General features: G+C 47.4%; 1 protein-coding gene across 1 annotated transcript in view; it reads left to right on the top strand.

Moving 5' to 3' along the window:
* The window catches only part of igdcc3 (immunoglobulin superfamily, DCC subclass, member 3), a 179,304-nt gene that overhangs the window by 10,423 nt on the left and 151,932 nt on the right, over nucleotides 1–16,949 (top strand). Inside the window, exon 2 of the mRNA XM_038813522.1 lies at nucleotides 26–331. Coding sequence (XP_038669450.1) covers nucleotides 26–331 — 306 coding nt within the window. The remainder of the gene's footprint in view (nucleotides 1–25; nucleotides 332–16,949) is intronic.

Raw genomic sequence — 16,949 nt, 5'->3', positions numbered from 1 at the left:
GTGTGTTTTGTTCCTTTTTTTTCAGAGTTAGGCCATTCCTCAGAGCTGACTTTCACATTGGAACCCAGTGATGTTGTGGCAGTGGAGGCTCACCCTCTGAAACTGCACTGCCAAGTGGAAGGAATGCAGCCCATCAGCAAGTCATGGAGGAAGAATGGAGTCCTGTTGTCGAATAGTGAACACATCTCTCTGCTCGCCAATGGGTCACTCTACATCACAAAGTTTCAGAAGCTAAGGGATGACGGCTCCTCTGATGAGGGTGAATATGACTGCACTGCCCAGAACCGCTTAGGGCTACTGGTCAGCCGGAAGGCAAAGGTGCAGGTCGCAAGTAAGTGAATCTGATGTTCTTCTGAGACGGGAGAGCTCCGACAAAACCAGGTTGCATTTTGATAAGATAATTATAGAATCGTAGTTACATGAGGAAAGTCCCTTTCCTGGTGCTAGCTCCCTGGTGGAGTGGAAGGAATGCCACTCCAACCCCACGTCCTTGTGGATACTCTTGTTTATCATTCTTTCTCAAGTGTTCGTTCAATTCCAGTGGGGGAGCTTTTATTTTGTATCAATAAGTTCTTCACCAGCAGCAGTGTGCGCTTTGAATTCAGATGGTTGCAGCAATGACTGGGGCTAAAATAAAACGTCAGCAAGGTGCCAATAATGCCAATCTCCCCCACAAGGATCAGCAAGCTGCTGTTGGTCACCAGTGACCTGCTCCGGAGGTGCTCTTGCAGTGAGTGTGCACAGAAACGAGGGGCTGAATGGCGTCCCTCTGTAATGATTCTGTGATGGCACCCAGTATAAGGCAAATGTCAGAATCGGCCTGATGGGAGTGAAATTCTCTAATCAGGGGAAGAGTATTCGCAACTTGCCACGAAAGTTGATAGGATTTCATCCTCGCTCCGTAATAGAAGCAAAATATACATAACCACCCCTGCAGGCCATTGGGAAGGTTTTGCCTCTGATCAAAGCAGCTCCAGGAGCTTGCTGCCATGTGCTGCCAGGAGATTGATAGGGCACCACTTGTGTTTGTAATTTTCCCTATGGTAAGTCCTCACCCTGCCGTGAGAGAAATTGGCGAAGGAGGTCAACTGTTTTTGCACAGAAAGATAGAAAGTGTACTTTTGGGGGGGGGGGGATATGAGTTACCAGAGGGAAACCACGCATTGTCAGTGGTTATAGAGAAACTTTTAAAACCAGGATTTGGAGTGGGAGTGAGCTCCAGCAGATTCTCGGGGCTGATGAAGCGAGGTGATCTGAAAGAAGAAGTTAAGAAAGCTCATAGTAAAGCTTACAAGAGATGAACAGTACCAGAGGATTTTCTCTTAGTGGATGCATTGCAGAGCAGCCAGGAAAGTAGCTTCCAAGTTGGAATGTCGCAAGCTTGTGATCACAGTGGCTTCATTTCTGGAGAGTGGCCCCTGGCTATTGCGAGCTCTGGCACTTTTGAGTTCCATCATGTGGAATGGGAAATGAGGATCTGGCACTTGCTTTGCTATCGCCTTTGGGCCTGCTGTTGATTTCATGTGGACTATATTGTTATCACAATAGCTCAGGCACTATTAAAGCTCCACCCGCCCCGGCCCCCCCCCCCCCCAAAATCACCCTCCTCTGACACTAAAGTATATAACTAATTAACTGAGAGACCAACACCCGAGCGGAGTGAAACCAGTCAAGCTGCTGATTATTTAAACCTGACCTGAAATGAAGGGGTCAGCCATTAAGAAGCAGGCCAGTGCACTGACCACTCTTTGCCCACTACTTCATTGGATTTGTTGTGTTATATTGGTGGAAACAAATTGACCTAACTGCATTTATTTGTAAGAGCTTAAGTATTTCAATTCCCTTGGACCTGCCTGGCCACGTTGAACTTCATATGACAGGAGACTTGTAATATTTGGCTAGCAATCATACTAGCTCAGATACTAGGGCTACCTGGTGTGGGCCATCATTTAGTTAGAAATTATCACTGGGTGATTACTTACTGCTTTCGTGAGCCGTGTGCTGGAAGTTCGAATTGGATTGTTGGGTTTGCTCCACTGTCTGCGTTGCTCCTTGGCACTAAGGCAGACTTGCATCTGTTTCCATTGTTGGTTATTCCTCGTACAGGTCACTGGACACTACGCCACATTGAGCGTAGCTTCCCTGGAGTCGCTCCTGCTCTTACCGCCAGCCATTGGTGTGTTGGAAGGATCTGCAGGTTGACACTCAGTATGTTTGGCTGCGTAATGAACCCACCTTCCTTGGCCATCAAGTCCTTGGTTGGGATTTGAACCTGAAGCTTCTGGCTCAGGGGCAGGGCCGCTACCCACCGCACCACAAGACCCCACTCTTTCTAGATTGCCAGCACAATATGGTGTTTAAAGATACTTTTGATCAATCCTCTCCAGTCATGCTGAACTGATTGCTCATATTTTATAAAGCTGCATTCTAACCATTGCAGAGAGGGCAGGTATTGACCATGACCCAAGCTGGGAATGAAGGTAGAGCCAGGAGCAGGCCAGATAAAGCTCATTCACAGCTTAGCATAATGTCTCCTCTTCATTTGGATATCTTCTTTTTTTTTAAAAGTCTACTGGCTTACTAAGCCATAGGTCTTGGCATTTCACCTGATCCTTAAATTAAAAAAGAACTAATTTGTCAATCCAATAATGGACTAGTCCCAGAGTACAGCCAGGAAGTCTGGGAGCACGCTGACTAGCCCGTTCAACTCAGCCACTGAGGGGCAGATTAGAAAAATACAGCCCGGCTTAGGAACAATACAATTTGATGGACCCTTCAATTTTCCCACGTTCTTGGGAATCCAGACTGCTATTCAACAATGCTGCACCCAGCTGCCTCGTTTTGATTGATTATGGCTACGCCAAGAAGGTCCTTGGGCTTCATGGAGGGATGCATTACTACGCAAGCAAGCTGCACTATGAGACTGCCCCATTCCACCACTTTCTGTTTAATAAATTAATCACAAGGTCACAAAGAACTGTATCATGTTCAGCATTCTGGAGATAACATCTTAAACAATATCCAAAGAAGACCAAAGAGGTCGGCTCTTGCCCTGGGAAGCCATGGGGAAAATAAATATGTAATTGAGATGCTGGCTCGGAGAGGTATTCCGAGGGAGAGAGAGAGAGAGAGAGAGAGAGATGGGCTTTGTGGGTGAACAATAGAGGGATGCCTTTGGAAAATCTCTGGGACATGCAGAGCTAGTTAATCGACAGAGCATAACTCAAAATTCATGATGACATCTGGGCAAATTTCGGCAAAGAAGGAATTTATTTTTGAAAATGATTGAATCTCGAACCTTTATTAGATCAGGAAGATACTGTGTGTTGATTGAAGCTAACAGACCTGGTTTATTAGCCCGGGAAAGGCACGATAATGGACTAACAGATCCCTGACAATTGTGGTTCAGTCGTGGCTCCTGAACCTACACGTTGTGCTTCAAGTTTACAAAGTGAAGCGAAGACCTTTACTCAGATGACACTTGTTTTCTCACTGGGCTGACTCCAGACCTGTGGAAGCCATGTTGCATTTTGTCCTTTGAATGAAATAACTATCTCGAAAACCCATCTCTCAGTCTGTACAATGCCTTATGTATTCTGAGCCTATTTGTAATCTAATTCCCTTGGAATTGGTTGGACAATCCACAACTTGTGTAATTTGATGAAACTGTCGGCTAGGTTTGTAAATCACAACGTGACCTCTGGAACACTCGTCTGATGAAGACCATTGATTGTATCACTCAATAAGGAGGATTTATCACTGGCAGGACGCACTGTCCTTCTGTCTGTCTCCACACAGGGCTGCATGTATTCTTGTGGTGCTACCGGTCTTCACCATCTCCTTTGTGTTCTGAGTTTGCAATGGACCACTTTCCAATGGATTTTGAACATATACTAAGCCCTTGTGGCCATTTCTTGCAAACTCTTTCCATTACATAGAACATAGAACAGTACAGCACAGAACAGGCCCTTCGGCCCTCAATGTTGTGCCGAGCCATGATCACCCTACTCAAACCCACGTATCCACCCTATACCCATAACCCAACAACCCCCCCCCTTAACCTTACTTTTATTAGGACACTACGGGCAATTTAGCATGGCCAATCCACCTAACCCGCACATCTTTGGACTGTGGGAGGAAACCGGAGCACCCGGAGGAAACCCACGCACACAGGGGGAGGACGTGCAGACTCCACACAGACAGTGACCCAGCCGGGAATCGAACCTGGGACCCTGGAGCTGTGAAGCATTTATGCTAACCACCATGCTACCCTGCTGCCCCTAATCTAATTCTTTTAGCATTACCATTTGTCGGTTCTGCTGGTTCCCATATCACCCATGTCCCTGTCCTCTGAAGGTGTACAGGAGGCAGAGGCAGAGTGGTATTGTTGCATAGTAATGCAGAGACCCAGAGTAAAGCTCCGGGGACCCGGCTTCGAATCCCATCATGGCAGATGGTGAAATTTGACTTCAGTGAAAATCTGGAATTAAAACTCTAATGGTGACCGTGAAAATAATTGTTGATTGTCATTAAAAACCCAGCTGGTTCACTAATGTCCTTTAAGGATGAAATCGGCAGTCCTTTCCTGGCCAGGCCTGCATGTGACTCCAGTTCCACAGCAATGTGGTTGACTCTTTAATGCCCTCAGGTATCTCCAGGAAATGCTGAGCCACTCGCCGAGGCCACACTAATTTCCTGCACTAACAAGCTCGGTGCAGGAAGAGATCGGGGCGCCATTTACAAATGGCACCCCAATCTCTCAACCCCCTCCCAACACCTCAACTTACCAATTACTGTGTCTGAGCCCCATTGAACTCCACCACATAAGGGCAGGGCACCCGTGGCCTAATCCCTGGCATGGGCAACCTGACACATGGGCACCTTGGCACTGCCAGGGTGCCTGGGTGACAGGCCGGTAGTGACAAGGTGCCCAGGTGGCATCGGGAGTGGCAGGGTACCACCTTGCCCAGAGCCCTGCCAGCCGGGGTCTTGTCGCCTTGGAGAGCCCCCCCCCCCACCAAGTGCCGTTACACCTGGCACATGTTTGTGGAAACCAGTGCTAAATGGCGCCACGGTGAAGCGAGGCAAGGCATTTTCATCCCACGACTGTAAGCATTGTAAATCTCGCGAGAGGGCGTGACAAAGCCAGTAGATTGTAACCCTGGTTTCCAGTGAAGACATTAGATAATCTCTTCTACCTTTCGATATGCTCCAAAAGGTTACGTTGCAGCATTTTGACCGCACTACAAAGTGTGTGTCTTGAGACACTCCTATATGATAAAGCCATATATAAACACAAGTAATATTTTCATTATAACTTGTTACATAACAAAGCAAACATATAAATACAATGTGAAGACCGAGGAGTACTTGGTGTTTGGGCCAATGTTTGGCCCTCACCCAATCACAGCAACAACTTGTATTCATATAGCATCTTAAATGTAATAAGATATCCCAAGATGCTTGACAGGAACATTATGAAGTAAAATTTGACACTGAACCACATAAGGAAATATCATGGGCAAATTGTCAAAGGCTTAGACAGGTGTTAAGGAGCATCTGAGAGGAAGAGGGAGAAGTGGAGAGGCAGGGAGGTGTAGGGAGGGAACCCCAGAGGTGAGGGTCCAGGCTGCTGAAAGCACGTCCCTCAATGGTGGAGCTGTTACAATCGGGGGGGGGAGAGGGGGGGGGGGGGTGTAAAGAGGGGGGGTGTAAAGAGGGGGGGTGTAAAGAGGCCTGAATTCAATGAGTGCAGAAGACTCGAGGGGTTGTGGGGCCGTAGGAGATGACAGAGGCATGGAGGGGTGAGGCCAAGTGGTGACAAAAAATAGAGAAGAGACCCTTAAACTTGAGGCGTAGCTAGGTCTGGAGTCAGTTTGTGTCAGTGAGCACAGGGGTGTTTGGTGCTTGTAGAATACTAAAACTGATCAAATGGTCATTCATCTCATTTGCGATTTGCGTGACCTTGTCGTGTTTTAAGAAATTCATTCAAGGGATGTGTGTGTGCGGCGCTGGCTGGGTCAGCATTTATTGCCCATCCCTAATTGCCATTGAGAAAGTGATAGTGAACTCTGTGTGTGTGCGCATGTGTGTGCGTGTCTATGTCTGTGTGTGTGTGCCTGTGTGCCTGTGTGTGCGCGCGTGTCTGTGTGCCTGTGTGTGTGTGCGTGTCTGTGTGTTTGGGCATGTCTGTGTGTGTCTGTGTGTGTGTGTGCATGTCTGTGTGTTTGTGAGTGTCTGTGTGTGTTCGTGTCTGTGTGTTTGTGTGTGTGTGTGTGTGTCTGTGGGTGTGCGTATCTGTGTGTGTGTGTCTATGTGTTTGTGTGTGTGTGCATGTCTGTGTGCATGTCTGTGTGTTTGTGTGCATGTTTGTGTGTGTCTGTGCGTGTGCCGGTGTGTGTGCGTGTTTGTGCATGTGTCTGTGTGCCTGTGCATGTGTGTGTGTTTGTGTGTGCGTGTCTGTATGTGTGTACGTGTTTGTGTGTGTGCGTGTCTGTGTGTGTGTGCGTGTCTGTGTGTGTCTGTGTGTGCGTGTCTGTGTGTGTGTGTATGTCTGTGTGTGTGCATGTGTCTGTGTGTGTGTGCGTGTCTGTTTTTGTGTGTGCGTGTGTCTGTGTGTTTGTGTGTGTGTTTATTTGTGTGTGTGTGCGTGTCTGTGTGTGTCTGTGTGTGTGTTTGTTTGTGTGTGTGTCTGTGTGTGTCTCTGTGTGTGTGTGTGTGTGTGCGTGTCTGTTTGTGTGTGTGTGTGTGTCTGTGTGTGTGTGTCTGTGTGTTTGTGTGTGTGCGTGACTATGTGTGTGCGTTTGTGCGTGTCTGTGCTTTAGTGTGTGTGCGTGACTGTGTGTGCGTGTCCGTGCGTTTGTGCATGCAAACTGACTCCTCCTTTGCTCCATGAAAACATCAGTCACTGCACATCCAAAGTGTTCGGAGGATGCGAGAAGTGTTATATAAATGCAAGCTTTCACTTTTTAGTTGCTGATTAGCTTCAGATTGTGTGCACAGTAATAGTTTTTTAAAAGGCAGAGATTATTTTACCTTGTCTCAAACCAATCTGAGTAAAATCACCACACATGCCTGCCCTGCCAACGTTGTGTTGGAGCATTGCTGTCGCAGCCAGCGCTTGGCTGCTGGGCGACTATCAGGAATGCTGCGACACAGTGTACCACAGTGAGATGAGACTTGGTTTTTGTACCCCACACTGAGCTCCTGCTTTTGAATGCGCTTCCCCAGGCAATTGACAAGGGAGGCCCGTCTTATCCTTAGAGCAAAGGGTGGGCGGGACAAAACTGTCGAGCAGATTGCTCCTTCCGAAGTACTGGTTCGGCAGGGAGGGAAACAGCGCTGAATTCCAACTCTGACAACATCTCATCGCCCGGGAACAGAGGCCCCAGAAGTGTAGGGAGCAGCAGATATGCTGAGAGATGAGCCTGGTTTCCAGGCAGAATGTGAGGCCTAAGTTGTCGGCTTCTGCCCACAACCCTGCGTTTTATAATTGTTCTGAAATCAGCTACCGGGTGGGCGGGGTGAGGCGCAACTAATTTTCAACCAATCAGATTCACCAACAACAGCATATTTACATTGTGTCTTTAACACAACGAAACATCCCAAAGCGCCTCACAAGAGCATCACTAAACACTGACACAGAGTCACATACGGTGATATTCGGTCGCATAACCAAAACCTTGGTCAAAGAGGTGGATGTTGAGGAGTGTCTTGAAGGAGGAAAGTGAGGTTAGAGGGATGGGGTAGGTTTAAGGAGGGAATCCCAGTACTTGGGGCCGAGGTATCTGAAGGCATTGCCGCCAATGGGGGAGCAGTTATAATTGGGGATGGCCAAGTGGACAGAATTCGAGAAACGCAGGTACTTCAGAGGATTGTGAGCCGGAGTAGGTTCCAAATATGAGGGGGGGGGGGGGGGGGGGAAGATGGGGGGATGGGGGGATGGGGGGGGGGAGGGTGGGGGGAGGTGGGGGGGGGGGAGGTGGGGGGGGGGGGGGGAGGTCAGACAGATATTTCAAAACAAGGATGTTTAAAGGGTCTCATTGTACAGAAGTGATGGGATTGTCACATGTGTGAATACAGATGACAATGTTCAGGTGGACCGAGGGCGCGACTTTCAGTCATTCAAATGCAGGGGTTCAGATCATCAGGGACTGAAGATTGGATGTACAAATACAAAGAGCAGAACTTGGACGCAGAAGGTGACGAGTGTGAATTGTGTCCACACTAAGGGCAAATAGCATTAGAAAGTAAATGCAGGGAGTGTAAACCCCCTAAAGTGCTTTTACAATCTTATCGCCCCAGTAGGTCACTGAGGTGCTCAGTGTAAATGGAAAGCAGCTCACCAGAATATAATAAATATGTTGTGTCTGTTGCTTTAATCTCTGGGAAACCATCAATAACTCGGCGTGGCATGGAACATCCATTTTGCCGGGTGGGGGTTGGAGCATGCGGTGGGGGGGGTGGGGCGGGGGGGGGGGGGGGGGGGGGGGGGGGGGGGAAGCACGTATTGTGCCCCATGCCACGTGCTTTGTGCACTGATTCTGGCAGAATTTGAGAGGGGTCTGGGTTTATCTGTGCTTGCAGCGAAACTGTAGCTGTAAAGAGAGAAATAGCCGCCTTTCGCAGCTGAGAACGCAGCAAGGGCAGTATGGCGACCCGAGTTCATTAGGCTTCGCGAATGAGATCGCTTCCAAGAAGCCGTTTATCCTTTCCACTGTTATCTCTTTGAAGCCTTTTTCTCCTCATTTAGAGGCCCTCATTACGTTTCTCTCAGTTTGTCCCTGGGAAGCCATTTATCATCTCAATGTCCTTACAGGAGTAACTGTGGTCCTTGTAGGTCATAAGAGCAGTCTCTGATATTGTTCTCTCACAATCCAGTCACTAAGCAACCACGCTGTGGGGGGAACGGGTCTAATTATCAACTCAGAAGTGTCCTTCTGCTTAAACTGTCATTGAAAAGACCTGAAGTGGTACAATTTGCAGTTGGGTTTTTAAAGCCATTTGGGTTGAAATCTATCCATCGTTTGAAAGTATAATGCCGGCCTATATCTGCGTCTGTTCCTTACAAGTGGCACTGAGCATCTGGTTTATTTTTTTTTTAGAAAAAAACTAATTTAAAAAAGAGGACAAGGTGGCAGAAAGCAAAATGTTTAGACCAGCCCCCAAACAAGTGAAAGAGAAATCGTCTGTTTTTAGGGCTGTGACACCAATCTAAAATGCGGGTCTATTCATATTCAAATGTTGCCATTCAGATGCAGAGAATAGGCTTCACTTTAAGCAGCACAAAGGCCCAAACTGCTGTCTCTCATGTAATCCTCACAGATATGGGTAATCTATTCTCTGGCAAATAGTCTCGGCCGCACTGTTGGAATGCGCTCTGTTCGTTATTTTACTGTTTTTATGGAGTTTGGTGGGGTTGTCTCACTGTTCCGCATATTATTGTAATGTTGCACATTTGGACAAGTCACAAGAAGACAGCCAGATAGGTGAGAAAAGGCTATAAATCTGCCCGAGACTAAATGAGTCTCAATGCTGCATCGTGCTATAAATTAGAATTGGTCACATCCTGCGAGATTACAGCATTTAGCCGTTGAGGAATTACACCATTAGATTTAAGTAGAAAGGGCAATTCTACATCAGGTAGTGGCGACCTCATTATGTAGGCCCACAAAGGGCTGAAGAAAGGGTTAAGATGCCATCCTCCGTCTCTCTTACTCGTAGGAGCTGGGCTTCATTTTTAAATGTCACACGTAAAATGTCATAAAGATCCACTTAAGACCAACAGTTCGTCTTGCTAAACTGCAGCGGCTGTCCCCAGATTCTTCAGAGAGCGAGTGAGCAGTGTTTTCTCGGCGCCAGAGCTTGACCACTCTGGGTTCAAATTTGGCTAAAGAGGCAGCACAGTGGGGCAGTGGTTAGGACTGCTGCCTCACGGCGCCGAGGTCCCAGGTTCGATCCCGGCTCCGTATCAGTGTCCGTGTGGAGTTTGCACATTCTTCCCGTGTTTGCGTGGGTTTCGCCCCCACAGCCCAAAGATGTGCAGGGTAGGTGGACTGGCCACCCTAAATTTTTTGTAAAATTTAGAGTACCCAATTCTTTTTATTCCAATTAAGGGGCAATTTAGCGTGGCCAATCCACCCAACATGCTCATCTCTGGGTTGTGGGGGTGAAACCCACGCAGACACGGGGAGAATGTGCAAACTCCACACGGACAGTGACCCAGGGCTGGGATTCGAGCCCAGATCCTCGGCGCCGCAGTCCCAGTGCTAACCACTGCACCACATGCTGCCCCGTCCATGCTAAATTGCCCCTTAATTGGAAAAAATGAATTGGGTACGCTAAAATAAAAAAATAAGAAACAAATAAATTTGGCCAGCTATTGCCCCCTGTCATGAAACAGCAAACCCGTGAATGCATCGGATGGATTTGGATAACATGGCCGTTTCCTCACATAAGGAATACATCCAAGGGGTCATGTTGACATATCAGCATCAAAGGGTCGACATTCCTCTGGGAACTGTGGAATTCCTTTCCTGGGGCTGGGACAGCTCTTCACGGCAGGCTATGCTGCTCCTGCAGGGATCTTAGTTGCGCGGAGCAGCGCTGGATCACACCCCTGTCAAAGGCTGGCATCTCTTCAAAGTTCATTGATGAATGGGTTTTCTTTGTAGGGCCTAAGAGCCTCCTATTATGCGCCTTTGATGTCACATTTTGCACTTGCTGCTGTCACCAAGCTGAATTACTAATTTTCACAGGTCAGGAGAGGGTGACAATAGATCTCAATGTGTGCGTAGAAATGGCTGCAATCGCGATGAAAGGTTGCTTGCATTTAATATGTGCGCTATGAGAAGCAGGCTGACTTTTAGACTTGCAGCTGGAAAGTTTGCAAAGATTACCATCGAAATCCAGGGTTTGAAGCTCACTGCAAATTGATGAATATTTCAGCTCCCTTCATCTGATTGAAAACAAGTTTTTCTGGAAAGTTCGAAGAAGGGATGTGCGGAATGAATTTTTCAAATTATTTTGGGGTTGGGAGGAGCCTTGCTGGAGGCTCATGTCTGACATTTACATGTTAACGGTTAGTGTCTGAAAGGACATAGAACATGCAGGGCAGAAGGAGGCCATTCGGCCCATCTTAAGCTCTCACTTCAACCCTATCCCCGTAACCCAATAACCCCTCCTAACCTTTTTGGTCACTAAGGGCAATTTATCATGGCCAATCCACCTAACCTGCACGTCTTTGGACTGTGGGAGGAAACCGGAGCACCCATGCGGACACAGGGAGGACAGACAAACCCCACAGAGACAGTCACTCAAGGTCGGAGTCAAACCCAGGTCCCTGCCGCTGGGGGCAGTGGTAACCACTGTGCCACCCATGTGTTTATACTGCATTTTCCATGCCTGTCCTCAGAATGTTTCAAAGTGGTTCATGGATCATGGATCATAGAATTTACAGTGCAGAAGGAGGCCATTTGGCCCATCAAGTCTGCACCGGAAAGAGCACCCTACTTAAGCTTACGCCTCCACCTACGCAGACACGGGGAGAACCTGTCGACTCCACACAGACAGTGGCCTATCGAGTCTGCACTGACCGTCGGAAAGAGGACACTAACTAGGCCCATGCCCCCATCCTATCCCAGTAACCACACCTAACCTTTTTGCACACTATGGGGCAATTTAGCATGTCTAATCCACCTAACCTGCACATCATGGACTGTGGGAGGAAACCGGTGACCTGGAGGAAATCCATTGAGACACACGGGAGAACGTGTAAACTCCACACATACGGTGACTCAAGACTGGAATTGTACTCGAGCCCCCGGCACAGTGAGACAGCAGTGCTAACTGCTGTACCACCGTGCCGCCCTCTGTAAATGGCCTCTTATCAGAACCCCAAACGTTAGCTCATTTTCCTCACCACAGAGGCTGTCTGACTTGCTCAGCATTCCCAGACTTTTCCATTTTTCTTTCACCTTCCCAGCATCCACAGCGTATTGTTCAGTCTACAGATGGCAGCAAAATGTCCCAAAGCATTTCACAGCGAGATACTCAGAAAAAAAGGGTGGTTGTAGGGCTAGAGATGGTTCCAGAGATAGGGAGGTGTTAAGTCACGAAGAAAGCGAATGAGAATTGTAGGTGTTCGGGGGAATTATGAAGGAATGCAACCAGCAGGGAGATGGATGGGTATGATCGTGCAGAGTAGTACTTGGAACTATGAGATGAATTTAGAGCTTGGATTAGTCCTTGGAACTATGATGTTGTTGCCATCACAGAGACCTGGTTGAGGGAAGGACAGGATTGGCAGCTAAAAGTTCCAGGGTTTAGATGTTTCAGGCGGGATAGAGGGGGATGTAAAAGGGGTGGCAGAGTTGCGCTACTGGTTAGGGAGAATATCACAGCTATACTACGGGAGGACACCTCAGAGGGCACCTCACTTATATGGGTAGAGATCAGGAATAATGTTGGGGGTTTACTACAGGCCTCCCAACAGCCAGTGGGAGATAGAGGAGCAGCTGGGTAGACAGATTTTGGAAAAGAGTAAAAACAGGGTTGTTGTGATGGGAGACTTCAACTTCCCCAGTATTGACTGGGACTCACTTAGTGCTAGGGGCTTAGACAGGGCAGAGTTTGTAAGGAGCATTCAGGAGGGCTTCTTAAAACAATATGTAGACAGTCCAACTAGGGAAGGGGCAGTACTGGACCTGGTATTGGGGAATGAACCCGGCCAGGTGGTAGAAGTTTCAGTAGGGGAGCATTTCAGGAATAGTGACCACAATTCATTAAGTTTTAAAGTGTTGGTGGACAAGGATAAGAGTGGTCCTAGGGTGAATATGCTAAATTGGGAGAAGGCTAATTATAACTATATTAGGCGGGAACTGAAGAACCTAGATTGGGGGTGGATATTTGAGGGTAAATCAACATCTGACATGTGGGAGACTTTCAAGTGTCAGTTGAAAGGAATTCAGGACCGGCATGTTTCTGTGAGGAAGAAGGATAAATATGGCAAATTTCGGGAACCTTGGATAACGAGAGATATTGTAGGCCTCGTTAAAAAGAAAAAGGAGGCATTTGTCAGGGCTAGAAGGCTGGGAACAGACGAAGCCTGTGTGGAATATAAGGAAAGTAGGAAGGAACTTAAGCAAGGAGTCAGGAGGGCTAGAACGGGTCACGAAAAGTCATTGGCAAAGTTAAGGAAAATCCCAAGGCTTTTTACACATACATAAAAAGCAAGAGGGTAGCCAGGGAAAGGGTTGGTCCACTGAAGGACAGGCAAGGGAATCTATGTGTGGAGCCAGAGGAAATGGGCGAGGTACTAAATTAATACTTTGCATCAGTATTCACCAAAGAGAAGGAATTGGTGGATGTTGAGTCTGGAGAAGGGTGTGTAGATAGCCTGGGTCACATTGAGATCCACAAAGACGAGGTGTTGGGCGTCTTGAAAAATATTAAGGTAGATAAGTCCCCAGGGCCTGATGGGATCTACCCCAGAATACTGAAGGAGGCAAGAGAGGAAATTACTGAGGCCTTGACAAAAATGTTTGGATCCTCACTGTCGTCAAGTGATGTCCCAGAGGACTGGAGAATAGCCAATGTTGTTCCTTTGTTTAAGAAGGGTAGCAAGGATAATCCAGGGAACTACAGGCCGGTGAGCCTTACGTCAGTGGTAGGGAAATTACTGGAGACAATTCTTCGAGACAGGATCTACTCCAATTTGGAAGCAACTGGACATATTAGTGAGAGGCAGCATGGTTTTGTGAAGGGGAGGTCGTGTCTCACTAACTTGATAGAGTTTTTGGAAGAGGTCACAAAGATGATTGATGCAGGTAGGGCAGTGGATGTTGTCTATATGGACTTCAGTAAGGCCTTTGACAAGGTCCCTCATGGTAGACTGGTACAAAAGGTGAAGTCACAGGGGATCAGGGGTGAGCTGGCAAGGTGGATACAGAACTGGCTAGGTCATAGAAGGCAGAGAGTAGCAATGAAGGGTGCTTTTCTAATTGGAGGTCTGTGACTAGTGGTGTTCCGCAGGGATCAGTGTTGGGACCTTTGCTGTTCGTAGTATATATAAATGATTTGGAGGAACATGTAACTGGCCTGATTAGTAAGTTTGCAGACGACACAAAGGTTGGTGGAATTGCGGATAGCGATGAGGACTGTCAGAGGATACAGCAGGATTTAGATTGTTTGGAGACTTGGGCGGAGAGATGGCAGATGGAGTTTAATCCGGACAAATGTGAGGTAATGCATTTTGGAAGGTCTAATGCAGGCAGGGAATATACAGTGAATGATAGAACCCTAAAGAGTATTGAAAGTCAGGGGGATCTAGGTGTACAGATCCACAGGTCACTGAAAGGGGCAACACAGGTGGAGAAGGTAGTGAAGAAGGCATATGGCATGCTTGCCTTCATTGGCCGGGGCATTGAGTATAAGAATTGGCAAGTCATGTTGCAGCTGTATAGAACCTTAGTTAGGCCACACTGGAGTATAGTATTCAATTCTGATCGCCACACTACCAGAAGGATGTGGAGGCTTTAGAGAGGGTGCAGAAGAGATTTACCAGGATGTTGCCTGGTATGGAGGGCATTAGCTATGAGGAGCAGTTGAATAAACTCTGTTTGATCTCACTGGAAGGACAGAGGTTGAGGGGCGACCTGATAGAGGTCTACAAAATTATGAGGGGCATAGATAGAGTGGATCGTCAGAGGCTTTTCCCCAGGGTAGAGGGGTCAGTTACTAGGGGGGCATAGGTTTAAGGTGCGAGGGACAAGGTTTAGAGTAGATGTACGAGGCAAGTTTTTTACACAGAGGGTAGTGGGTGCCTGGAACTCGCTGCCGGAGGAGGTGGTGGAAGCAGGGACGATAATGACATTTATGGGACATCTCGATAAATACATGAATAGGATGGGAATACAGGAATACGGACCCAGGAAGTGTAAAAGATTGTAGTTTAGTCAGGCAGCATGGTCGGCACGGGCTTGGAGGGCCGAAGGGCCTGTTCCTGTGCTGTACTTTTCTTTGTTCTTTGTTCTTTGAACCATGTGTCCTGGATGTTGCAACATTTATGGAGGGAGGAGGATTGAAGGTGGCAAATACATTGTTTCAACAGCAAACAGTATGAGGCAGAAACAAAGACGGTGATGTTACAGAGGTGGAATTATGCAGTCTTTGCAATGGAGAGGATATGGGGTGGGAATTGAGGTCAGTTATTTGTGGTATTTATAATTATGAATGTCTTGGGTTCTTCTTGTGTGGGTGTGTGTTTGTTGGTGTTTTGAATATCGCTCATTTGGGTATCAGCTGTACATTTATGATAGGGCAGCATGATGGTGCAGTGGTTAGCACTGCTGCCTCACAGTGCCGAGGACCCGGGTTCAATCCCGGCCCCAGGTCACTCTCCGTGCAGAGTTTGCACATTCTCCCGGTGTCTGTGTGGGTCTCACCCACACAACCCAAAGATATGCAGGGTAGGTGGATTGGCCACACTAAATTGCCCCTTAATTGGAAAAAAGAATTGGGTACTCTAAATTTTAAAATAAGCTGCACATTTATGGTGGTGTCCATATGTAGCCATATTTATATTGCCGTATTGTATATGGCGGTGTGTTTATGTGACTCAATGTGTTGGCAAGTCTGGGATGTCGTGCATTGTGATTTTGTTTGAATGTGCACGTGGCCATCATTATATTGGATGGATGTGAGTAATGTGTTTTATTGGGGTATCTATATATGTATGTTTAGACTGTGCCTTTCTGTTTGTAGTTTATGTTTTTGCATTCATGAGATATGAAAAGAGTGACTCTCCTCCCTGTAATGCTGTAATGATATCTTGCCTTTCTTGTAATATCAGAGGGGGAAGAAATGATTTTCTGACGATGAATTATCAAGGCAATTCAGTAATGAAGAAGCTAATGATGTTTAAAAGTTCTATGTCACCAGGGCTATAATGATGGCTTGGTAATTAAAGGCTCTACATGGTTGAGCGAACAGCCATACAGGACAAGAATGAGATAGCTTTGATTGCTGCTTTCTGATGAGTTAGTTAATCTCAGTTGGTGCAAAAGGTTTGGCTTCAGTCCACCTGGGCAAATGAAGAGCAAGAGACTAGAACCAGAGGGCACTGCCTCAGACTGTAGGGACGATCCTTTAAAACAGAGATAGGGAGGAATTTCTTCAGTCAGGTGATGGTGAATCTGTGGAACTCATTGCCACAGAAGGCTGACCGTCTTTAATAATAATAATAATAATAATCTTTATTATTGTCACAAGTAGGCTTACATTAACACTGCAATGAAGTTACTGTGAAAAGCTTCTAGTCGCCACATTCCGGCGCCTGTTCGGGTACACAGAGGGAGAATTCAGAATGTCAAATTCACCGAACAAGCACGTCTTTCAGGACTTGTGGGAGGAAACCGCAGCATCCGGAGGAAACCCACGCAGACATGGGGAGAACGTGCAGGCTCCACGCAGACAGTGACCCAAGTCGGGAATCGAACCTGGGACCCTGGCGCTGTGAAGCAATAATGCAAACCACTGTGGTACCGTGCCGCCCTAAGACACAGATACATACGTTCCTGATTAATAATGGGATCAGGGGGGCAGCACGGTGGCACAGTGGGTTAGCCCTGTTGCCTCACAGCGCCGAGGTCCCAGGTTCGAATCCCGTCTCTGGGTCACTGACTGTGTGGAGTTTGCCCATTCTTCCCGTGTTTGCGTGGGTTTCGCTCCCACAACCCAAAGATGTGCAGGGTAGGTGGGTTGGCCATGTTAAATTGCTCCTTAATTGGAAAAAATGAATTGGGTACTCTAAATTTTAAAAAAAATAATGGGATCAGGGGTTACAGGGTGAAGGCAGGAGAATGGGGATGAGAAGCATATCAGCCTTGATCGAATGACGGAGCTGACTCGATGGGCGGAATGGCCTAATTCTGCTCCTATATCTTATGGCC

This window comes from Scyliorhinus canicula, chromosome 12, assembly GCF_902713615.1.
Source record: "Scyliorhinus canicula chromosome 12, sScyCan1.1, whole genome shotgun sequence".
Taxonomy (NCBI): domain Eukaryota; kingdom Metazoa; phylum Chordata; class Chondrichthyes; order Carcharhiniformes; family Scyliorhinidae; genus Scyliorhinus; species Scyliorhinus canicula.
The sequence above is the reverse complement of the archived record's forward strand: the minus strand, read 5'-3'. Positions and strand labels throughout refer to the sequence as shown.